The sequence below is a fragment of the Argiope bruennichi genome, chromosome 10 (genome assembly GCF_947563725.1).
Source record: "Argiope bruennichi chromosome 10, qqArgBrue1.1, whole genome shotgun sequence".
NCBI lineage: Eukaryota > Metazoa > Arthropoda > Arachnida > Araneae > Araneidae > Argiope > Argiope bruennichi.
Window position 1 is genome coordinate 21,751,987 of NC_079160.1, and position 26,044 is coordinate 21,778,030.

The following is a 26,044-nucleotide window of genomic DNA, read 5'->3' on the forward strand; positions in this document are numbered from 1 at the left end:
TAAGAGCGTATAATCAAAAGGCTGAACTTTCCTAATGATCAAATAACAAACATTTCATCACATCTGAGCCATGTTTATAATACAATCAGAAATAAAATTTAATATTCATTTGAGAATATAATACATAATAGAAGAGTTTTTAAATGTAACGCAAAATAACCTAATTATTGAAAATGAAAACTTAATAACATTGTTTTAAATAATTAATAAATAATCTCTTAATTAAATCTACAACCGGAAACAGAGCATAAGAGGGCAGCACAAATTTCCGGTATTATGAAAGTTTTCCATATTATATTATCCCGAAGAAACGATTGAAATCGAAGGTTATTCTTAAAGCTAATGGTAAGCACATTTAATATTTTTAAAATTTTAAAATAAGAAAATTTTCGATTAATTAAGAAATTATTATTTTTTATTCTTTTGCAAATTGCTTTGGCTTAATGAAAGGTTTTTCTGTGGCATAACGTTCGCGCGGAGCTGCACTATTCAGTCGCCATCTTAAATACGATAAATAAACTTTAGCTGTGGGACTGTCATTGCATGAAAAAAAAAATACAGTTTGTTAAATAAACTTTTTTATTTAATCTAATATTTAAAGCAAATTTGAATTATAAATTATTAAATTTAGTAAACAATAATTCAATGAATCTCATGAAAAAAAAAAGCTTGTTTTTATTATTTCCATTTTTCTAGCACGTGTAGTACCGATTTGTTTTCATTTGACAGGCGGGTTAAATGTGTGGGATAGAATTATTTTATTAGATTACATTGATTAGGTCGTACATTCATGGGTTAGCTTCGTCGATTACGCTTGTTTTCTCGATTATAGTTATATATTAAATCCGCTGTATCATACGTTTGTTTATCATTGAGGTTTAATAAAAAAATAAATAAAAAGAAAGTCGATTCACTCTGCATATCTTTTTTCTTCTCTCTCTCTCTCTCTCTCTCTCTCTATCCCCGAAAGGAATGAAGTAGGAAATTCTTATTGTTGGGATAAAGGAAAGGCTTAGATAACTCTCGTTCCAATTTGTGAACTGTAGTATAGCACGAAAATGTAAACATTTCATGAACAGTTTAACCTAACTCATTTCTTTGCACACATGAAATTCTAATGATAAATATCAGTAATACTTACCGATATTTCATATATTTGATGAATCTTAGTGTACAGAATATCACTTTAGATATGCTAGACCAAAAAAGTGAATAAATAAATAACCCTGTTTGTAACCCTGTAATAAATAAATAACCCCTCTTGAATTTCTGTTGAATATTTCATTCAATAAACATCTTTTTGTACTTGTTAAACTTCACATATTTACATTCCTATTATATACAATATCTTAAAATTGTATGTAAATATCTTGCTAAACTATTCTTATTAATCAACCAATTCTTTTTTAAAAAATGCATTTTTTTTGTAGATGTTTTTAAAATAGGAAACTACTTAGTTTATGCATATAATTTCGAATTTTTTTAATTCTGTTTACCATTTTTTATTTTATTGAATATAATAGAAAATATAAGAATACATTTGAAGCTGGAAAAAAAATATTAATTGAATAGCGTACAATAAAAGATATTTTCTTATTGCTGCTATGAAATGTTTGATTGCAATATCTCTTTTGGATTATATTTTAGTATATTAATTTTTTTCATAACTTTAGAAAATTAAATCTATTTGATATGTCTACTCGGTAATTGAAATTCAATTTTACCAATACTAAATTACTAAATAAGGTAGGTTTGATTTGATCTTTAAACTGCATACATTATTTTACACAGATTAACAATTTGATCTTTAAACTGCATATATTATTATACACAGGTTAGCAATTTGATCTTTAAATTGCATATATTATTATACACAGATTAGCAAAAAGTTACATGCATTTATTGTTTTTTACAGTAGTTTAGTGACATTTGATCCTTAGATGTAATTTTAAAAATTAAAAAGATTTTCACCCCTCTTTGAATAGATTTTCAGCTAATGTCATGTATCTAAAAACTTGATGATATTAAACAAATATGTATATATAGCCAACTCCTTATCTAGAAAGTGTGATTTAATAAGTTTTTTTTTTAATGGTAATAATCTTTGGGACAGAAAGGTTGTTAGATCTAAAAATGCATTAAATCATAATTTTAAGAATTACAAATCAGTGTTGCATTAGATTATTTATCAAATTTTTATCTACAGAATTAATTCTGAAAAACCTGGCATGGAAGTAATTGAAAAAGCATAATATTTATTTTTAAACATAAGATTTAATCTAGTGTGTTCATTTATGTAAATTTATTTTTTAAATTTGAAAATACATTATCATCAGATAAAAGAAAGCTCTCTGCTAATTTTTATAGAAATGTAGCTTGCAGAGACAACATTTATTTCAATTAGATCATTATTACTCAATCATTGAGTTAACATTATGGTTGGTTTTTTTTAAGTAGTGGGAGGGCTATCCACAATATGATAAATAGTTTTATAATCTAAATATATATATGTACCATAATCAATACTGGTATATAAATAATATCTTGAAATTTATTCTACCAACTTTTCAGTATATTGACCTTCTGTATGTGTTGGTATTTGTAAGTAAAATAAAAAAAATAGATACCAAAGAAAAAAAAAACACCCTTATTTAATTAAACTCTAGAGATGTTTGTTTCTGTCTTTGAAGATAGGAATAGAAACCAGACCAATTGATACATTTTATTAGTTTCAAAAACAGAGAAATTTCAGAGGGACTAGAACACTAGAAGAAAAATTATGTATTTTTTGTAAATGGCTTTTATGAATTGTCAATATTTAATGGAGGATTTTAAAATATTTTTATGTACAATTTTATTCAATATGGCTACAAATTGCTCTTGATTTAAAAACTAGTAAAAGTAATCTCTCCAAAACTGATCTCTATTTTTCCTAATAAAGGAACCCTACAACTTTATCCAACATGAAAACTCTAGACCTTGAGTAAGACCATTTTTATTTTCAGACCCATTTGAGTATTTTGTGATTCATAATATAGTAAAGAAAACTAATCAAACATTTTGAACTTCTTTATTTTAACTGATTGAAATGAAAGTTTTACACATAAATACAATTCCAATAACGAGATTATATACCAAATTTCATTTACCTAAATCTTTTTTTGACTGACTGACAGATGGTCAATGCTTTCACAACGTTTGATGCAGATCTATATTTTAAATAATAAAACTGTGTACTAAATGTAATCTGTCGAGCTCATTGTGCTTTGTAATTACTGTGTTCACTTGAACTTAGACAGATGAACTTTTATAGGGGGTTTCTTTCAAGATTTGATGAAATATACAATTGTTATGTAAAGATCACATACTAAATTTCAACCATCTAGCTCAAAGCATTTTTGAGCTATCATACACACAGATGGAAATATTTTCAAGAGTGTATTTTTAAGATTCATTGTGATCTGGGACATATAGCTGTTAAAAATTTGACTTCAGTTTTTTTAATGATTACAATATTTTCTTTTTACACATTTCATATAAGAAAAAGTAAAAAGATACAGCACTAGAAAAGTAGAGATGCTAGAAGATGTAGCACACTCTGATCCACTTAAACTGTGGATCAGAGTCATAAATGTTATCAAAATTAATATATATATTTCTTTTAATTTCTTTCTTTTAATTTTTAAATTAATTTCTTTTTACTTATTAACCAATGCTTCATTTTCTTAAAAGCCTGCCTCCTTCCCAATTCAGGAGTAACAGCAAAATTTCTCAGACAAAATAGGGTTGTGATAACTGAAAGTTAATGTATTCTTGAACAAGAATGATTATTTGACTTAATACTTTAATTTGAAAACAGGTGGAAGATTTCATCCAAAATTCATTCCTTATTTATAATAACAGTGATATAAAAGAAAATGCTAAGAGATACTTTCATTCTGAGCTTAGGTATCAGAATAAAAAATAATTAAATTCAGAACTTAAACAATCATTTATTTATTTTGATTCTGTTAGAAATTTATTTGTAATTTTAAATTTTATTTATAATATTATTCTTCTAAGCTGGATAGAAATTCAGTTCTGCATAGAATTAATCTCCCCATCTTTTAGCCAAATTGGAATGAAAGAATTATTTTTGCTAAATATTTCATCAATTTTGTGTCTTGTAGATCTGAATATACATGAAAAAATATTTTAATGACCATATACAAAAGCCTATATTCAATGATATAGTAAAGGTAAACAATACTTGAAATTTAGAATTTCATTTGCGTCACTGCATGTTTTATTTTATACTTCATATGGTATAGAAAAAAATTCTAAAAATTAGGAAAGAAATGTATTTAAAATCCAAAAATTAATGCAAGGGAAACTATTCACCACTTCTTCTTTGTCTATCCATCACTAGAGCAGTAACTATAATTTTCAGCTCTTGTTAAAGAGCATATTTTGTAATCAGTTTCTTCTCTGATGGTGAATAGGGATTAACTGAAGACTGGATAGATGAGTTCTTTAATCTATTATTTCTCATTTATATGTTATTGAAAATAAAAAGATTTAGCTCTAATTAAAACTTGTTTGGGAGAAATGAAACTTTACTTGAAATTTATAATTTGATCATGTAACTTGAACCATTATATTTGACATCAAGTTTGAAGAAGCATTATGTTAGGTAGGAATACTATACATTTTAATTAGATTACCTTCCAGTGATATTTTTGATTTTTTAAAAAATTTTTGATAAAATATTTTGCTAATTTCTAAATGGTTTTTGATGGTATTTTAAAAATTCCTTAAATACTTTTTTTAACTTCTTGGAAATTAAAGAATATATATATTTATCTCTATAGCAATTATAAATGCTTGTCAAGAATCCCAATGTATTTTTTTTTCTTAAGAAATTCTTTAAAACAAATATATATATATATATAACACCTACAACAACTTAAAAAAAATGATGAAGGTGTAATTGAAAGTCCGTAATAAAAACCTTACAATTGTGATTTCAATCACAAGGATCCGAATCTAGAATAAACAACCATTGCTTGCTCATTTAATTCCAGAATAAAAATTGTAATAAGAATTTGCAAATGTATTATGATATTTGAATCTATAAGTAGTTTTACATTCATTCTCTTATAATCAAATTATTCCTATTATATTTTTTGTAACACATTATCTCTATCACTTTCATAATAGATTAATATATATTCTTTTTGTAACCGATTGATGTCTAGTATCTTTTGTAACAGATTGATATAATGATATTTGCAAAGATCACTATACTATTTTCATTTAAAGATAACAAAAATTTTTCTTTTCTCCATTATAAAATATTATTTTAGCTAAAACATTTTACTGAAATGTTAATTAAAAATGTTTTATGCCAAAATAAATAAATAAAATGAAATATTTAATTTTTAGATATGACTGAAGATGTGGATGGTGGATGCTCTATTTTAAATCCAAGTACTAATCTTGCTACTACTGTCACCACACCAACTGATGTTTGTACATCAATATCACAATTAGAGGGTGCTTTGTACCTTAATCCTGGTTTAACCATTGATGGTTCATGTCTTTACACTGCAGCTGATTTAGCAGGCAATTTTCCTGAAGGTAATTCTTATTTTCTAAATATATCACGATCTATTAAGAGAATAAATTTAAATTGAGATATATATATTTCTGAAAATATACTGTCAAGAAGTTATTAAATATTTCAAAATGGTTGTTTTTATTTTTCAATTCTTTGTAATATGAACTATATAAAGTATAAAGCAATATCAAAATGTTTGCTAAACCATCCAGTAAATACATTTGGTTACATTGAATTGTGTTCTATACTTAATAAGAAATTTCAATCATTTTTATTATTCAAGTGTTTTTTTTTTTAAATCTTTGTTCTATATAGGCACTGTTCTGCAAATTTTACCAGATTCTACAATTTTGGCTGTACCTCCTCCAAAGGAACTAGCCAATAATTCTATAAATAATACTACTATTATTTATAAAGATTCAACATTTCCTTCTGAACTCATTGATGTACCAAATGCTGCCCAAGTACCAAATTTATTGGTGGAAACCAATGATCAAAATAGAGCACTTGGATCAGAAGTTCCTATGTATTCTGAGGGAAATATATCGGACATTGATCTTAGCTTTTTAAATGAAGCTGAAGAGTCAGTTACAGCACCCCTCACTAAAAGCTTGAATGATTCTACAGATAAGGATCTTCAAGAAGCAACACCAATTGTTTCACCTCAAACTTTGAATGTCAGTCAAGATAGTCAATCAAACAATGCTGAAGACTCTCAAGGATTGGTACCTGATATTCCAAAGGAATCTGAAGGTTTGACTTTTTTTGTTATCTTGTATTTCTTAGTCCTCCCTTAACTATTGTATATATAAAATATAATGGATTAAAAAATCCCTTTGTTTTCAGAAAACTTGTGTAAGTTTGGTTATAGTTTTTAAATCTAGAATGATGTTATTTTTTATAAGAATTATTCAATAAGCATTTTTCTGATTCATCATAAAATTCAGTTTTACTTTCAAAAAGATTTAAATGCAGTAAATAATATTTTATTTTGTTTCAATCAATCAATATACTTCTGAAAACAGTGATGAAGTTTAAATTTTATACAATTCTTCGATTCTATGAATCATATTCAGTAAAATTAACTTGACTGTCTAACGTTCAAATTTTCTGAGATCAAGTTTTAAAGCTTTGAGTACCATTATTTTAGACAATTAGTCATGTGGGAAATTCAAACCTTGAATGGTGTACTCTCTTCTATGAAGAGGTCTAAAATTACACATTTTTATAGAATAGTCATTTAAATTTTTATAACTCAGTAAGTTTTGTTTGCAAAAGAGTATAACTTTTTTTCTTTTAAAATATTTGTATCTCAAGAATATTTTATTATATATGATTCACAGAACAGAGGATCTGGCTCTATCCTATTTAGAATAGATATCATGCATGTATTAAGCTATATGCACCTTAAATAAATCTTAATTAATAATATAGGTTAGTCACAGAAAACTTTTTCATGTATTCTTTAAAACACATTTCATATTTATTCTATTTCATATAAACATGTGCTGAAAATTGCACTTTCCTTGGTTTAGTTTGCAGTGTGAGTTAATTTAATCTTAGAGTTTGAGTTTTTGTCAACGTGCTGAGAAAAACTAATTTTTTCCATTCAACTCATAATGTGCTTATGCAGGCTATATTTTATTTATATTTTGTGTGAAATAAATTATTGGAAAATATGATTAAAATATTTTCTAATTCATTATAAATAGAAGCAACCTATAGGTTAAAACATTTGTAGTACTGAAAAGATTATTTTTTGAGCCTTTAGATGATGTAAAATTCAGTTTTCTGTTGTAATATTTTTGGAAGCTATCATGGAAAAAAAGCCAGAATTTTTGCTTAATTTTTACTTAATTAAGATTCTGTTTAAAAATTTAAAAAAATGTATTAATTCCTGACCTCCAGGATATATATGTGCCAAATTTAGTAGATGTAGATCAAACAGTCTGGTCCACAGAGCACCAACACATACACATTTATTCTTATTATAAATATAGATTTCTCATGAAATTTGGTTATATGTAAGTTTAATAACTAACTGATTCTGCTTTTTAATTGTAACTATATTTTATAAAGTTGTTAAATAACTAAATATCATTAAAATTAATGAAACTTCTGAAACAAGTGAATTTATAATTATAATTAGAACTGATAGCATATAAATGGTTTTTCGAGTTTATATATAGCATAGTTTATATATAGTTTATTTATAGCATATAAATGGTTTTATTTTTTATGTTGCTCTAAAGGATGATTATTATTTTCTTCCTTTAAGGTTCTACTGAAGGTATTGTCATGATTGATGTATCAAAGCCAATTCAGTTATCCCAAAATTCTCTCATTATGGTCAATGGTCAAAAATGTGTACTTCAACATGATCCACAAACAGGACAAGTTATTGCATATCCAGTAAAAGAACAAGAAAAACCTCGCCGAAAAAGAGGCAGACCAAGGTAGTAAAAATGTATTGATAACAAAACAGAAATTTCTTGTGTTGGTGCTACTTTTTTTATCACGCGTAAGTTTGAAAGTTGCAATGAAAAACTATGTTAAATGAATTTAACAACATAATAAATAGTTATTATGTAAAAAGAAAAGAGAGAGAGAGAAAAAGCTGTAAAGCTTTAAATTTGCATTAAAAAAATTTTTTTTTTACTTAAATAACTGATAATTAATTACAAGTTCCACCGGAATGATCTTTTTCTGAATGCATACATATTAAACTTTCAATAAGATGAAACATTGCAATAATTCCTATTAAAACCAAGCTGTTTGAGCAAAAAAAAAAAAAAAAAAAAAAAAAAAAAAGTCTTTCTAATTAGTTTATTGTAATGAGCCTTTTTGTTAATAAACTTTTAAAAAATCGGAATGAAGCTGTCCTATTTGATAAATATCTAATTAATTGGGTTCATTGAAAAATAAGGATACTTTTTGCAATGGGCTAAACATTTTTAATAAACTGCAAGAAGTATTGAAATTATTTTTTTAAAAAATGTAAATTTTATGCAGATTAAATGGAACAATAATGAAATTGTGTTTACTTTTTCCAAGGAAATCTTCAGTTGATCTGAGTTCAAAAGAAACTTCACTCAATTCTGAATTGTCTCCTACTGAACCAGAAGCTGCTTCTGATGAAGGAAAAGGTTTACTGGAAGTAGTCACGGATGGTAACTATCTGATGTTTACATTTATAGTTTTAATTTGTACTGTAATATACTTTACAAAGATATAAGTTGAAATTTTCTACAAGAAATCAATCACTACTGTTTATGTGATTTTATTATTTATAATATTTTGTTTTTATTTAATTACTTTATTTGTATTTTTGTTTCTTTGTAAATGTATTCATACAGTAAAGATTAATACTGAACATAGATGGCGCAGTATGCGCTAACCCATATGTATGTTTGGAATGTGGGGAAAGCGCACTTAAGCTGTTTTTGTAAACACTTCTCCCTGAGAGTTGGTGTGAAACTGGTGCAAGTAGGCACCACTCGCTCTTTTGTTAGCGGCAAAAAGAAGTATTCGTTCGCTCTTTGTTAGCGGCAATTTCTACTTTAATTGTATATAGTATTATGTGTATATAGTATATAGTATTATTATTATATAGTATTATTATAGTATTGTATATAGTATATGTGAAGTCATCGTCCATGTGTTGTTATATGTGTGTGTGTGCAAAATAAATAAGAAAGGACAAGAAAGCATCTTTCCTTGGCTTAAATACACACAACCAGCTCTACAACTACTAAATAATGAAAAAGTATGCCTCCCGCCATATATGGGGTTTAAATAATAGTAATCAAATTTGTCACATATTGAAAATATAAGATAAATTATATAAATGTTATAAGAAATTAGAGTGTATTTTAAAGCCTATTCAGTTTTAAATCATTATTTTTTGTTTTCGTCCTAAAATTTTATATCTTATAATTACTTTAAGATATAAATAATCTGCAATAAGGTACTTAAAGAAAACAAAACTTTAAAGCTTTGATAAATGCTTCATAATTAAATTAATATTGTTTCATTTTGATATTTTTATCAACATTTTATAGAATTATCATAATTGTGAAACAGAATATCTTTTTGAATGTTATATGTCAATTATTAAAACAAACATTTTATAAATTTATTTATTTATTTCGATTATTAAACAAAATTTTTATAATATTTGATTATCTCAGTCAAGATATGTGGAATATTTATAACTATAAATATATTTACGATGTATGTTATTGTAAATTGACTTATTTTTTGTATTAGGAATGCTGTGGACAACTGCTTAGTATTAAATCATGATTTTATTTCTTCCTAATAGATGGTGCATTAGTTCGCAGAAGTACACGGAGAAGAAAAAAAGCAAAAGTTTTAAAAGGTATTGATGAAAAGAAAAGAGAGAAACTATAATTCAAATTGTATTACTTTTCACCCTTTATTTTAATTTTGCATTGGATTCATGTTGTAGTATTTTATTTATAATTTACCTTCTATTTCAAAAAATTAAAGATTAATTAATTCATATTTTATAGATTATGAAACAGGTAATTTGAAGCAGGAACTGGGCAGTGATATTGAAGATCCAGAAACTCTTGATACTGATCCAGAACTTCATTCCCGTAAAAGAAAACCAAAAGGACCAGGAAGACCTAGAAAATATCCCTCTACTTCTGCAGATATATCTGTTACTACTGAAGCAAATGGTGAGAAATCAGTCATATTAAGTGTTTCCAGAGCTGCTCAGATTCCTTTTAGTTTTATTAAGCATTCTGATAGTTTAACAATGAACAAGAATTTCATCCTTAATTGATGAATTATTAATATAATTTGAAAGTAATTTTTTTAGTCATATATATCTTTCTAAAAAAATCAAAACAAACAAAAAAATTCTGTTTGGATAAATGTATAAAAAAATATTGTGATGGTTTTATTGTCGTTTTTATTTTGTATGATAAATAGTATGTTAAAAAAACTAGAAAGATAAGAATATTACAGATTTCCTAAAATTTATTGCACTTATTTCAAGAATGAACTTGATAGGTATTTTCAATGAAATTTTCTTTTATTAACCTAGGCTTTATCTTATTTCAAACCCTTTGAAATTTTTCTTTCATCTGCTTAATCTTTATCTTATTCTAAAACTTTTAAAAATTTTTATTCTTTAATTGTAAAAAGTGTCTTTATATGCTGAGCAGTTCAGATCAGTGTTAATGATTGATTGTGCTATCCTTCCTTATGATTTGCTGGATGAAGCTAGTCTACCAAAAACACTTTACAGATTAACATCATTCAGAAGAGAACCATAAATTAAGGTTTATCTCTGCATCTGCTGATCTAGAATTCAGCTCTTAATTGCTGTTGTCGTATTTTTGTGCTGAAGCTGATCTTGGAGTATTTTTTCACAATACTGCGAAATAATAATTTTACTTTAAATGAATAATAACTTTTATGTAATTTCTATATTATTTTAAGTTTTTTTTTGTGCCCATATGGATAATAGATAATAAGTTTCTTAAAACATAATGATACTATAGATTTTTAAAAACTTAAATCTTGTCTAAACATAAATATCTGAGTTAATTCCTGCAATATTGATATTGATTTGTTTGGCATTAGGTGTAAAACGTCAAAGAGGAAGGCCAAAAAAGCAAGTCCTTGAAAATGAACCAACTCAGGCATTTTTAGTACAAACTGCAGATGGTCAAACTTTAATGATGCAAGTTCCTCTATCAAGTATTCCACCTGGAGTCAGTTTACAGGAAGTTGCTCAAAATATTGCTAATAGACTTAATGTTGGTTTAAGTCAGGTATGTACTCTTTAATTTATTTAATGGAATTGATTTTTGTATCTGATTTTTAAAATGATCATTCATATTTACGTATAAATAAACATGCTGTACAGACCAGCCTTTTGACAAAGAGCTACCAAATTTGGTACGTACATACCTTGGAGAGTAGAATTGTATGTCTCAGAATAATTTTTCTAAAATTTTAATTAATGAAAATTAAGCTGAATTTAGTGGTTTTTCCTCATTTTTCAAAACTATTATTTCTCAGAAATTAATTTTTTACCATTGAATTTTAAAAGTTATTTCTTTAATTATACCAATTTAATAACTGTGAATTTTTCATGAAATTTTGGTGATTTTTAAAAATATATTTTTTTTTAAATTTCTGGCAACATTGTTTGACTGAGATTCAAATAATTTTCATTGTTTCATCAAACTTTTAATTGCATGGTTTTCTTCCATTATTTAAAGCTGAAAAAGAGGGATTCTGTATAATATAGATGTAATATAATCTGTATGTATATATAATATAGTATTCAATATATATATATATATAGTCTACAAGATGAAGGAATAAATGAAGTCACAATGTTACAAAATTAGGAAGATAATGAACAGGCTAGACATTTTAGTGTGCCAAGATTTTATGCTGTCTGTCATTAATCAAACCCCTTTTCAACATATGATATAAATAATTCAATCATTCAAATGTATTTTCTTTGTCTATAATAAATTTTAGTGTAAGGAGCATGTGCAAAGCTGTGATGCATTTCACAATCATTTATACTATCTTCTTAAGCTAATATTTTGAAATAATTATTTTTATTTAGCAAAGGCCAATACATAATCAGCATGATTATAATATATATTTTAAGTTTCTGCTTTGGAGAGGAGGAAAGTTATAATCTTTTGTAATATATTATGGCATGTCCATAACACCTGTTAAAAAGATAGATGGCTAACACATGGCTAAGATAACAGACATAACACAGACATGTAAATATTTTATTTTGTATTCAGGAATACTTTGTTTCAAAGAAACATGCTTAATCCATCACAAAGAATGAGAATATTTGGTCTTACTACTGTATACATTTTTATGCAGTTTCAAACAAAAGAAGCTGTTTACTAAAATCAGTGTGATTTTAAAATAGTTATGTTTTATTGAAAAGAAATAAAGCGATTCAAAAATTAGAAACAGTTGTATTTCTATTCCAATGAAGTAAATATTTGCTGCATTTACTATCTATGTTTATCACACTTTTATTATTTTTCCTTATTCATTTTACAATGATAATTGTTAGCTAAAATACATGCATTTTAATTTAACATTTTGTATTAAAAAAAAGGAGACAGAAATTTTATAAATGTTTTTAAATTTGTTCATACTACTGCTACTATTAGCAATCTGTAAATACCATTTAAAAAAATGTACTTAAAAAAAATTCCTTATTACTATTTGTACTTTTGTATTTGATAAATTAAGTTATAATTTGGTCAAATTCAATAAAAGATGTTTACTTTGATCTTTAGCCAACTATACTTTTCCTTTACTTACCAAATGCCTGTAAATTTATTTTATTTTATAATATTCAATTTAGACAAGATATTTATATTAAGACAAGTTTGTCAGTATTATTTTTATTTGCTTATATATATATATATATATATCATAATTCTTTGATCACACCTCTTAAAAAGATTGATTTATATATTTTATTTGTAAATATCAAAATAAAAAATCTTTATTTTTTTTTTCTTTTGAAGACAAATTCCCCTCCTGTTGATATTGGAAATATTCTTCATGCTGAACAAAAGAACAGTTTAATTAATACTGCAGGAAATACATCTGAGCCAGCTGTACAGGATCACTCCATTGGAAGTACAACAAATTTCACCTCAGTTGACCAGTTTTCAAATACAGAAAGTGTACAAAATGAGGCAGAAGACTCACAACAAAAGATCATCTCAGATAAAGATGATATAATTGTTGACTCAGTGGAAGATTCACAAGTCAGAGAAATTATTTTACAAAGTATGCTAGGTTTAATTTCTATAGTTTCTTTATAGTTAGCATTTAAGTATGAATTGTGATAGTGCATTCAGGGATTTTGTTTTTAAAATAAGTGTATTTTTTCTATGGTTTACAATTCAGTGTTAAATCTGATCATGCTGATAATTTATCTTCCAATTTTTTAAAAATCATTTTTTTTTAAATTCTTTAGAGATATAACTATATTATAAATTTAAGAAATGGAGTTTCAAGTCTTTTTAATTAGTAGGAATTATTTTTGCTTGTGGAAAAATTTGTGTTATACATATTATTCTGTGCTTTTATCATTTAATTTCTATATACTTAAAATATGGAGACATTTTTAAATAATCTAATAATTAATTAGCATTTTTGAAGAAAAAAAAATATTTTGAACAAAATTTAACTTTTTAGGGTTGGAGTGAGAATGAATTAGTAGAACTAGCTCTCTAAGGAATCAAATTTCATTTTGCTGTTAACTTTCACTGATCAGGATAAAAATTTATCTCATTAACTAATTAATATATTTAAACTCATAAATTGAAATTAAATTTGAATTCAGTCAAATACAATGTAATTCAATATAAAAATTGCACATAATTCTCAAGCATCTTAAGTATTCTGTAAATTCTTAATTGAACCAGGAAGACAGTACATTCCCTAAACAAATGATGTTATTTAATTAGATAATAAAAACAGTTAATGGGTTAAATAAATTTAAATTTAATGATTTTTTTTTTTTATTTTCATGATTAATGTCATTAGTATTTTAGGTCATGTATATGTTGTTGTCACTGTGATTAATCACTGTTTTTATTATTAAGAATAAGCAATAAATTATTTGAAATAACTGATTAATCATATTAATAAATACACTATAAATATAAAATTGATTAATGGATGATTTTTCTTATTAGATGAAAACAGTGTCAATATTCCTTGTTCTCAAACTGAAAATCTTCTGTCTGAAAATATCCTGCAAAATCCTACTCAATTTTCAAACCTAGAAATACCTCAATGTGCTGAAGACAACTTCTCTCTGAATATTCCTACTTCGAATTCCTCAAACAATATAACTTCTTCGATAGAAACTCTTCCTGAAAATCTAAATGACCAGAATAAAGCTGAAGATATAGAAGTCAGTTTCAATCAGTTTCAAATACCAAAAGACTTTTTGATTAATAGTGATTTTATAAAAGGTAAAATGAACCTGAATCAGCTATTGGACAACGTTGTTAATACATCTGCATCCCAACTATCAGATAACTGTGTAGAACAAGGAGAGTCTTCAAATACTAAGGATATTTCCACATCAGATGTACAGGTACAATTTATACTGAATGAAAATAACAACTTAAAAGACTTTGAAAATGATTTTGCTCCACCATCTTTAAAAGTTGCAAGTACTGAAAATGAGAAGCAGTTTATTTCACAAGAAATAGTAAGTCTAACTAAAAATGAGAAACTGACCAAAAATTTTGATTTTTTAAACTGTGATATTTCAAATTCTAATCTGGACAGTAATACTGAAAAAGACTCATCGCAGACTCATTCCATTATTGACAGCATTGTACATGATCATAATTTACTTATTCAGAGTCAACCTGCACCTGAAAAAATCAAAAGTGCCGAATCTAGTTTTGCCAAACCAAATGCTGGTGCCAATAAAAAAATATTTCAACCTATATTACCTTTGGAAAAAGCAACTGTTAACAGTGAAGGTACGATTCTTTCTGTCCCTGCAGCTACCGTTGTACCTGTTTCTTCAAATCAACAGTTACAGTTGTCTGATAAAATGCTTCCAATAATTCTTTCTCCTCAGGAATTGCCAGGTTAGTGGTATATAATTATGTTTTTAAATAAATTTTTTATTTAAATGTTAATAATTTTTCTCAATTCATGCTGGCATTAAGTTACATTCTTAATTTTTTAAATTCAGCCAGAGACTAAAAAATGTGTTTTTTCATTACATATCAAACTTGGAACATATTCAGTTTCTTTGTATTATTCTAATACATTCATATATTTCAAAAATATGATATCCTTTGGGCCTCAATATTATCAATATTAGATACTCTGTGTTGTTAGCAACATCTGTCACTTATTTAAAAAAATAGTTTAATTTAATACTAAAAGATTAAATTAAATAATGAATATTTGGGTTGTAATTAAGGAAGAATATTAGAATTATTTAGTCATAAGAAAACTGATATTCTTAATAAATTAAATTGCTCAGAATTTTCCCTTATATATGAATTCTTTTTTGATTGTGATGATTAATAATTTTTTACAGGTGCACAAAAATGTAAAGTTTGTCAGAGGCCTTATTTCACAGATGAAGAAATCATCAAACACTTTAAGGTATAAATATATAACATGCAAACTATCCTTTAAGATTTTGAAAATGCAAATATCTTGGTATTCATATATATATTTTTTTTCTTTTACTGAAAAATGTCTCCATTATGTCTAATGAAGTTTTTCTAAGCTTGTCAATTTATTTTTCTAATTATTTAAATCTCAAAACATTTCAGTGAAATCTTAAAAATATTTATTTTATTTTCAATTAATAACTTCTTTTTAACATTTGTAGGCAGAGCATCCCAAATGTATCTGTAATCAGTGTAATTACATGGCTGAACATGCATATGTGATAAAGAGGCATTCTATTCGACATATTGAAAATGGTGTTGTCTGTGATATATGTGGGAAACATTATAAGGTATTAATTGCTTCAAATAGTACATTTAGTCATATTGTAAATAATATTTGACAGACAATTTTTTTTATATTTAAGGAATTTGAATAATAAAGCAATTTGACATATTTAATTATTTATATTGATTAGCTAATGTATTAAATTTTTCAATTTGAATTATTAAACTTCATAGAATTTAATAGGCCTTCATAGAATTTATGCAATGTTGTTAAGTATTCATTTAAAATTTTTCGTGATCCTGAAAATGATTTTTTCCTTCTTTAATGAAAAGAAACTTTTATTTTTTTAACTTATAATTTTTGATGAAATTTTTTAATTAGTAGCCATTTATATTCTGCTTTAGAAAATTCTGATGAAATTAAGTGAAAAGTTTGATTTTTTTTCCATCTAAGATCATTCAGATTTTAGTGAGAAATGATTAAACAAATGATCTTTAAAGTTTACTGATCAAAGTATTGTTTTGCATTAATTGTATTTAATATTATTAAGAGTCTGAGCATAGAAATAAAATTTTAAAGGAAAGAGAAAAATTTAAAAAGATGAGGAAATCTCTTCCAAAATTTTGTATTTTTAGTTGAATTGTTATTAGAATTAAAGGACTAATGAAATATAATTTATTATCTATAAGGAAATAATTATTTTAAATATTTTACTAATATAAAGAATTTGTTTTGTTAAAAAATTAATGTAATCTAAAAATTACATAGAATATGTAAGGATATTAGTTTTATAGAATGTTTTTAATATTATTTTTTAAATATATTTCTCTAGATAGATCTTGACTTTGTATAATACCTTCCTATTTTTAATGCTTTTTATTCAATGAAACTTGCACATTTTACAGGATCATTATATTTTAAAAATGCATATAAAAATGGTTCATATGCCTGCTGAAGTTATGTTTACATGTGAAATATGTGAAAAAAAGTTTACTAGGAAAGCTCATCTAAAACGTCATCTAAGAATTCATGCACCTCATAGACCATTTAAATGTCCATTTTGCAGTTATAGGTATTGTATACTTTTCTGTTATCACAGAAAATCTGTTAAATTTTTGTTATTACAAAAAATTATGCTATTTAATGTTTTAGTTTTTTTATGCCTAATTTTTTTTAGATTTATGAATTGAAATTTTCATGCTAATTCTTTTTATTATCATTATTATTATTATTATTTGTGATGCTTCTAGTTACACACTGCAGTGTTAGAAATATCTTGAATATAATTTAAAAGATAAAATATGTTTATCCATTGACAACTTCTTTATTTTTTTATAGAGGCTGTGAAAAATCAGACATCACAAAACATCTACTTATTCATGAAGCACCCAAACATAAGTGTGAAAGATGTGGGAAAGCCTTTCGTCATTTGAAAAATAAAGAACTGCATGTAAAAAGGTAATTTCCTTTTCATATCTCTGATTGAAATGCAATCTTTTTTTATATTAATTTCAGAAACATAGTCCAATCAATATATTGTATTTCTTATTTTTTTTTTTTAAGGAAAGCGTAATAAAATGTAACAAATTATTAAAAGCATCATTTTAAACTTAAGAAAGTGTTTTTAAAATGTAGGTTGTTTTTATTATCAATAGATTATTTAGATTTTTGGCAGCACTGAGTTAGATTGATTGATTTGAGCATTGTATCCAGTTGCATTTTTATTTGCATTCTTGCTCATCTGATAATGCTAGCAATTTCTAATTTGCTTTAAAAATTGAGAATTCTTTTTTATTGGTTTGGTCATAGTAAGTTTTTACTTCAAATAAAAGGAAATAAATTGAATTTATTTTTGAACATACATTTAGAATTATACGATGATTAATTCAGATTGCAATTGTAGTAGATTTTACAAATGATTATTTTCATTGTTCAACATGATTAAATTTGAATCTTCCTATATTAAACATGAGCTTTTAAAGAGCGGAATCATCAGAGTATTATTGTGAATGAATATTAATTTATTTATTAAATAATAATTAATACTTTTTGTTAATTACTAACAAATATTTCATAAATTTTGACATATTCATAAAAAAGAATATTTAAAAGGGGCTGAATTAAAAATCATTCTTGAAAAATAATTTCATATATAGTTGTTTGATTTATATTCATTAGGGTTACATTAACAGTATTTTGAATGAATCATACTTTAAAATGAATTTGTTACTGTAACATCTTATAATGTTCTTTTATTTTTAATCCTTTTTAATACTCATATGATTTTTCTTTCCATAGACATAAGAAGCAACGAGATTACAAATGTGGAATTTGTGAGTTCTACGGCTACACTTTTACAGATATCAGAAAACACATTGAACGGCGGCATACAGATGCTAAAACTGGTACATGTTTAGAATGTGGGCTAGTTTTTAAAAACAAAGATGAATTAGAGGTAAATAAATTTTTGAACATATATGTAACAGATTACAGACAGGAAAATCTTTTAGCATTTTAATCAAAATGTCACTTTAAATGCAGCCATCATGTAATTAAAAAAAAGTGTGGTGGTGGGGGGGATAGCAGTTTTTTGTAGCCATGAGGATGTAATAAAAATTTAACCTTTTGATTTTTATTTTACCAATATTTATGCTGTTTATTGCTGGACATTAAATATTATTATTATTATGTTGTAACATTAATATTATTATATTATGCTGCAACATCAAATGTTATACTACTTATTTGATAAAGATTCTTTATTTTACATCTCTACTATTAATAAAGGAGAATGTTTGTGTGTGTTGATGCTCTACATTTATGTATTCTTCTAAAAGACAGAATTGAACATCCAGACTATTTATAATCTGTGTTTTATTTTACATTTTACAGTTTTCAAAATTAATATTATTATTGTAGAATTTTATTGAACTGTCAATATGCTGATATATCATCTCTTAACTACATCTAATGTATATATGTAAATATCAGCTAATATTATGGATATGCATGCTAAATGTATATTAAATAGATTGTAAAGTTCTGGCCATTTATCCATCCAATATACAAGGACTGCCATATCAAATTCACTCAGCATTGCAGATCGTTTGACCTAGACCTATCAAATTTGGTGCAAATATACTTTGAAAAGTGGGTTTCAGTGTGATTTATTTTTTGAAATTTTAATTAAGAAAGAATTAAATGATATTTTGGCATTTTCCTGTGTTAGTTTGTACATATATTATAGAAAAGTGATTTTTGCATTATTTAAAAGTTTAATTTTTTTTTTAAAATAAGGTTTTTAGTAATACCAATTTAGTTTTCATGTAAATTTTTCCTAAATTTTGACTTTCTTCAAACTTTTTTATTTATTTGGTTGTTATTATTTTTTGCATAATTTATAAAATGGATATCATTACCCCTTTTTGACGATTCTATCTCACTAAGGGGTGATATGCGGAAGGTTGTACAAATTTCTGTAATTTACTTTATTGTTAAATGTAAACATATCCACCTTTCCTCTCACACCTATTTTACCGAATTAAATCCATCCCAATGCATACAGAAAAGCACAGAAGATTTTAGAATCCTTTGACAAACGTTATTTCTATGAAATTCAAACAGTTCTCATTGTTTCATCAAAGTTTAATTCTGAAATTTCCTCTGATTTTTTAAAGCTAAGTTAAAAAATACTCCATTTATTATTCACACAATTTAAATGAGGAATCAGAAAGCAAAATTATATTATGGTTACATTGTGCAATTAAACCAGATTAACCAGAGACTTAAGTTTTTTCCAGACTTTAAGAAATTTCATTTCATTAGGAAGGTTCATATATATGATTAAAGGTATTGGTGTAAAATTCTTACAATAACATAGCTTTAATTTCTATGGCAATTTAATATTTAAAAATATTTAATTGATGGAACCATGTATATATTGTTTTATTTATTAATGCTTTGGACTGTTCAGACTTTTTATTTTATTATTGAGAACCAAAACTTATATAAATATATAGTATAAATTAACCACAGCTGTAATTATAAATCAACCACATTTTATAATAACTTTTTTTCTTGTATTATGTTATTATTTAGAGGCATAAATCAAATGGTAATTGTCAACTGGCATCTGAATCAAATCTTGTGGTGATGGAGGGAAGTGTTGTGAGCCTTGGAAAAGGAGAAGCAAAAAAGGCATCAGAAATACACCTTGATATTTTAGGAGGTAAGAATATTATTTTATGTTTCTTTTAAAATATATCTTGATGATAGTTATCTTATCAAGCAATTAGAATTATTCTCAAAATCATGTCTCGCTAAACAATGACAGTTTCACTTGAGAATGTAAGGAAGATAAAAGGTGTCATATCAAGATAAATAGTTCTAAATTTAATCCTAATGTAATTAAACGAAACATTTAAGTATAAGCAGCAATAATTTATATTTTATGTATTGAGTTTTTGTATTAAAAAGAACATAATTAAATCATAGCACTTTCTATAATTCTATATCATGTGGAGCCACATATTATGTTTGCTGGTTTTCCTATGTTTCCCTTTTCAACTTTTGTCATGGATTATTAAGATAATTATTTCCAACAAATATCCAGAAATGTTCTTGTGTTAGAAAATTATCAACCAAATGTTATATGCATTTTTTATTAAGTAACATTTATAAATTTTCATAAAATTCACAACTCAAAATTTTAATGACTTTTTTTTGTTAACTTCCTTACATTGATTTATTTTCATTAAAAATAATGAAGGATACTAATTTGATTAATTATGTTTCTGTAAGAGGATAATACATAATCAATTTTAAATTAACTTCTCTTAATTAAATCTTATCTATAGTCCCTTTTCATTTTTAAGGAAGAAGAAGAAGAATTAATATTGTTTCTGGAATTTGTACAGTTTTGAACAAATTCTTAGGAAATGTTTTTTTTAATTGAGTTCACACATTGAAGTAATTATATTTTAATTAAAGAAAGCAATATTAAATGCAAAAACAACTTTTAATTGTAACACTGATATACATTTTTCTATTGTGAAATTACATTGGCACTTAGAATTTCTTTTAAATTTTCTTTTCTTGTAATATTTTATATTTTCTGCCTATCTATATTATTTGTTTATCTCTTCTATTACAGAAACTGTAAATAACCAAGAATCAAATCCTACTGAAACTGCTGAAGAAAAAGTGTCCCCTGTACAGTCAAACCAGCTTATATTGAATTCTGATAAAATTACAAACTTACAGAATGGACAGATAATTGTTAATGGTTTGGAAGGAGTTGATTTGTTTTCCCCTGAAAGCCTTACTCTATTACCTGTGGGAAATGACTCCAATAAATTGGTTGGTATTCATTAATTATACATTTCTTTTTTAGTGTAGAATTCATCAGTATAATTTAATTTTTTTAAAAATTTAGTTTAAATTGTTTAAGTGAAACTCAGCTTTGCTCCAGCTAAAATTCTGTTATTTTAATGACTTTCGTAAGAAATTTAAAAAAAAAAAATATCATCAGCAGAATGGGAGGGGGGGAACAGATATTTTATTAAACTAAGTAAATAACATTGTGGATTGTGCTTTTTTCAAATAGTGCATAATAAGAAAAAAATGTTTAGAGATCTGAATATCATAAAAAGAATTCAGTTTTTATTTGATTAATTATTTGAAGCATAATAAAGATTAGATATTTTTCACATTGTAAGAGCTATTTGCTTTGATTGCAACAAATTTAGACATTAAAATGATGCTGGAAAATTTAAAAGTATTTGGTGTCTCTTTTTGAATTTAGAAATTTGAAATCAGGTTTATCATATTCTGACTTATCATTATATTCTTTTTGATATTTGATCTTTCCATATAAGTCTGGCACTTTAGTTTGTAGGAAAGGAAAAAAAAAAAAAAAAATAAAGTTTCCAGCGTTTCTATTTTTTTTTTTTTTTAAATCATTGCAGATATAGATTTCAAAATAATAATAAAATTCAAAACTCTGATGGTAGAAGAAACCTGCATTTAAATATTACTGACTGATTTACAAAAAACTCTATTATATTGCAAAATTCATTCATTTCATGTTTACTTTTTGGGGTATTTTTTTCATATAATATCTCATAAACAGGGAGAATTTCTAAATAAAGTACTTTTGCAGAAGTAACATTGCTGAAATATAATCAATAAATTAGTTCAGTATCATTTTCGAATTATTTTCACTTTCTACTCGATTTTGATTACAAAATATTCTGTGTCACCATCTATGAATTTGAAGGTGTTTTTTTAGGGAGGAATGCTAACCTCATATATGTGTACTAGCCGCCTTTGGCGACCAGTCGGTTCGCCAATCTTAATGTTCGTTTAAATTTTAATAATTAAATATTTTACGCAATTCCTACTTTAATAGATTCTTTATCAAAATATTTTAAAACTTCAAATTTTGATAGTCATATAATTCACTCATAATATTATAAAGGTCTTCAGTCATCACTCATAATAATATAAAGGCTTTCAGTCATAACGTAATATGTATCTCTCTAATTTTCTGTTAGCTCTCGTAGAATTTATGCTTTAAATTAAAGTGGAAAGAATTAATCTGCAATTAATATAATAATATTTTTTGCTGAAACAAAGCATTTTTTTATAATATGATTACTGATAACAGAGTCACTGAGCGTTTAAACTTTATGGGCACTAAAGAATATCTTTCTTAATTTATGTAATATCTCAAGAATTTGTCAACAAAATATTCTCAGATTCATCATGACCAGAAACATTAATTAACAATGTTTCATTTTAAATGCATCAAACATTAAGAAAATAAATAGAATCGTTTCAAATAATCAGCCGAAAAATCGTAAGCCTCGCCTCATGACTATTGGGGAAAAAACTGAAGCCGTACTTATTTGGCGGCGTTCCACCCCTACACCGTGCACGAAGCACATCGTTGGTGGTACTTATTTGGCGGCGGGGAAAATGAAAAGATTTTTTTGGCGGTAAAGTTAGTTTTTAATTAATAATTAAAATTCTAATTAAAAATTCAAAAAAAGGGCTATCCTATCTTTTAAGTTAGATCAAACTGCACACGGTGTGCAAATTTGATTAAAATCGGTTAAGTAGTTTAGGAGTCCATCGCGGACAAACAACGTGACACGTAATTTATATATATTAAGATGATAAAAAATCTATATAATATAAGGGAAAGAGGCAGTTCATATGTTTAATAAATTGAAAAATAATTAAAGAAAGTTTTTGTTAGCATTTAAAGAAAATTTCTGAAGCAGGTTGTGGCTCCATCTATTCTCCTTGCGTATTTATAATGAAGAAGTTTACTGCTGTCTGTGCTTTGGCAACTCAATTTGGAGTCCAGATTTTAAATCATTGAAAAATTTTAGTTCAACCCTTTACTTTATTGGACATACCTGCAGTATATATTCATTAGTTTTTCTAATTTTTTTTTTCATAATTTTGTCTTTATCAGAAGAAATCTAATGTTTTTTTAAATGAAACATTAAAATAAATGCTAATAGCTGGTATAAAGTTACTTGAAAAAATATATATTGCTCCTTGACAGACTGGGAAACTTTTTCCTCCGATTAATCATATCTTAGTTTATTTCTAGGGCAGCAACAGTAAATTTTCCTCCACTATGCATTCTGTATGTCAGTTTCACAAATTAAAATTCTAATAGAAAGAGGATAATTCCATCATTCTTGAATGCCAAACTATGCTAGAAATATTGTTAAATCCAAAACATAACTTCAGTCTGGAATACATTTCATCATCATATTGTCTCCATCTCACTTTTTTTTTTAAATCCTTTTTTGTTCTATTGTATGCTGCATTAGCAAAACAAAAAATAAATAAATAAAGTTTTTTTTATTTATAAATTTGAGGGATTAATTTGAATTTCTCATATGTACATTATAAATTCACCAAATGGAATTAATTGTGATAGACAGGAAAAGGAAACAGAATAAGAATCATTCCCATTTGATTGATAAAGTTGAAATCCTTCCTGATCAAGTAATGAATTTATCATGATAAGGTTTGAACTTTCCATTCCAATATTTTATGCAGTAACTTTGAGATTGTGCATTTATTAAACAAATGAAATTTGCACAATTATCTGCATGGATATGTATGCACAAAAATGATTTAAAGTTTTCGCTGAATATGTGTACATAAAAAGAGCTTGTCAATAAGGATATTATAAAATATATGTACAATTTAACTCCTTAATTGTGCAATTTTCTCAGACGACTAATTAGATGATGCATTCTGTTTTGAGATTGTCTTGTTGAATTGATTCAGTTAAAAGTTCATTCTTTCCATTTTGCTAATAGCAAAAAGATAATTATTCTTATATTTATATTAAGGCATTTAATTGAATATCTATTTTATGTGTGTGCAAGAATTACTGTAGCTTAATGAAATGTGTAGTAATTTTTTTTTAAGTGTTTCTTTTCTAGATTCAGTATAACATTTATTTCACCATTTTCTTGTATTTTCTTTATTTTCAATTATGATAATACTCTAACTAAATTCTGTAAAAAAATATTGCAGCTTCTTCCTGACTTAAGATTAGCATAAACAGTTTAAAGTCGTAAACTGAATGTACATATTGCAGTTCTTCACATCATCTCTATACAAGAAAGAAAAATAGTAAAATTAATCTGCAAAATTTGAGAAAAATTTTTATTATTATGTAAAAAGAATAAAACTTAATATGTATTATGTAATACTAATTTCTGCATGTAATTTAGCTCAAGTATTAGAACTTTGTAACACACCTGTTTGTTGTGTTTTACTTTTTTTATGATAATGCTCTGATATTTTTGTATTTCATTATGCTCGTCTGCCATTATTAATTTAATCTTCTTTGATCTCTCACAGATTACATTAATTTCTGCTGATGGAAGGAACTTTGCACTCCCATTGAAAGATCTGTCTTCAACAAATTTGGAAGGTGTGATAACAACACCAGACAAAAGCAATAATACAGAAACTTATTTTCTGTCTGAATTTGAACCCGAAGTGACTACTTAACATCTTTTTAACTCTAACGAATAATCTTCCTTTAGTGTGTTATCTGTTCAAAACCTGATTTTTCTGCCTTAGCTCAATAAAATAAATCAATGTGCCTTAACTAGAAAAAGTATTTAACATTTATTGCAATCTATTCAAATTTTGAATTTTATATATGAAAATGTGAAAAAGTAATCTTAAAGCACTTATAAACAATGCTCTTTTTTATTGAACTTATTTTACATTTATTGTTAATAATTCTTTAATCCAGTTGACTTTTTGCCTCAAATTTAAATTTGGGAGATTATTTGTTTGTAAAAGAAGTTTGAAATCAAAATGTCTGAGCCATTTCGAAAAATTCAAAGTTGTATTTTTGTATCTTGTTGTTAGAAAAGTTTTGTATAATTTTGTACAGTGCTATTTTCTTTTATGCATTTTAAAAGCATGTGTGCCATAAGGTATGTATATAACTAAACATGTTGCTTGTTCTGGGATAAAGTACTCTTTATACTGATATTTTGTATAAATTTCATGGAATTTTCATTGTTCATTGTTAACTTATTAGAGCCTTATCATTCATACTCTACTGCCTTTTCATTGCCATTTTGTGTCTTATAATTTATTATTCACTGTTCGTTTGAATAAATAATGTTATATTTTCTTTCATGACTAATAAGTGAGCATTTCAAAGATATGAGATTTATTTATAATTTTGTTACTGGTAATTGTTTGATTGGTGAAAAAAAATGATAAATAAAATAAATTTTGTAAAATTGTTTTGTACTTCATTTTTTTTTTTTTTTTTACTTTTCAAAATGTTTTTCATGCCTGTTGGTCAAATTGTTTTAAACTTATTTCCAATAAAGCAATGCAAAAAGCAATTCATTGAGTCTTGATGGTCAGAACCAGTTCCAACTACATAAATTAAGTTGC

At 25.6% G+C, this 26,044-nt stretch overlaps 1 protein-coding gene across 4 annotated transcripts; it reads left to right on the top strand.

Moving 5' to 3' along the window:
- Positions 1-237: 237 nt before the first annotated feature.
- LOC129988948 (uncharacterized) lies at positions 238-25,844 on the top strand. 4 transcript variants are annotated; one of them, XM_056097241.1, is made up of 18 exons: positions 238-345; positions 5,425-5,619; positions 5,915-6,352; positions 7,878-8,055; positions 8,654-8,769; positions 9,924-9,980; positions 10,135-10,305; positions 11,219-11,409; positions 13,159-13,426; positions 14,341-15,255; positions 15,717-15,784; positions 16,017-16,145; positions 16,987-17,153; positions 17,420-17,539; positions 18,380-18,536; positions 20,180-20,309; positions 21,234-21,439; positions 24,980-25,844. In XM_056097241.1, the coding sequence occupies exons 2-18, from the start codon at positions 5,427-5,429 to the stop codon at positions 25,130-25,132; spliced, it is 3,657 nt and encodes a 1,218-aa protein (XP_055953216.1). In that variant the 5' UTR covers positions 238-345; positions 5,425-5,426; the 3' UTR covers positions 25,133-25,844. The 4 variants fall into 4 exon arrangements, with proteins under 4 accessions (XP_055953216.1, XP_055953217.1, XP_055953218.1 ...); XM_056097242.1 differs by lacking the exon at positions 238-345 and adding an exon at positions 501-560; XM_056097243.1 differs by lacking the exon at positions 238-345 and adding an exon at positions 1,641-1,746.
- The last annotated feature ends 200 nt before the right edge of the window (positions 25,845-26,044 follow it).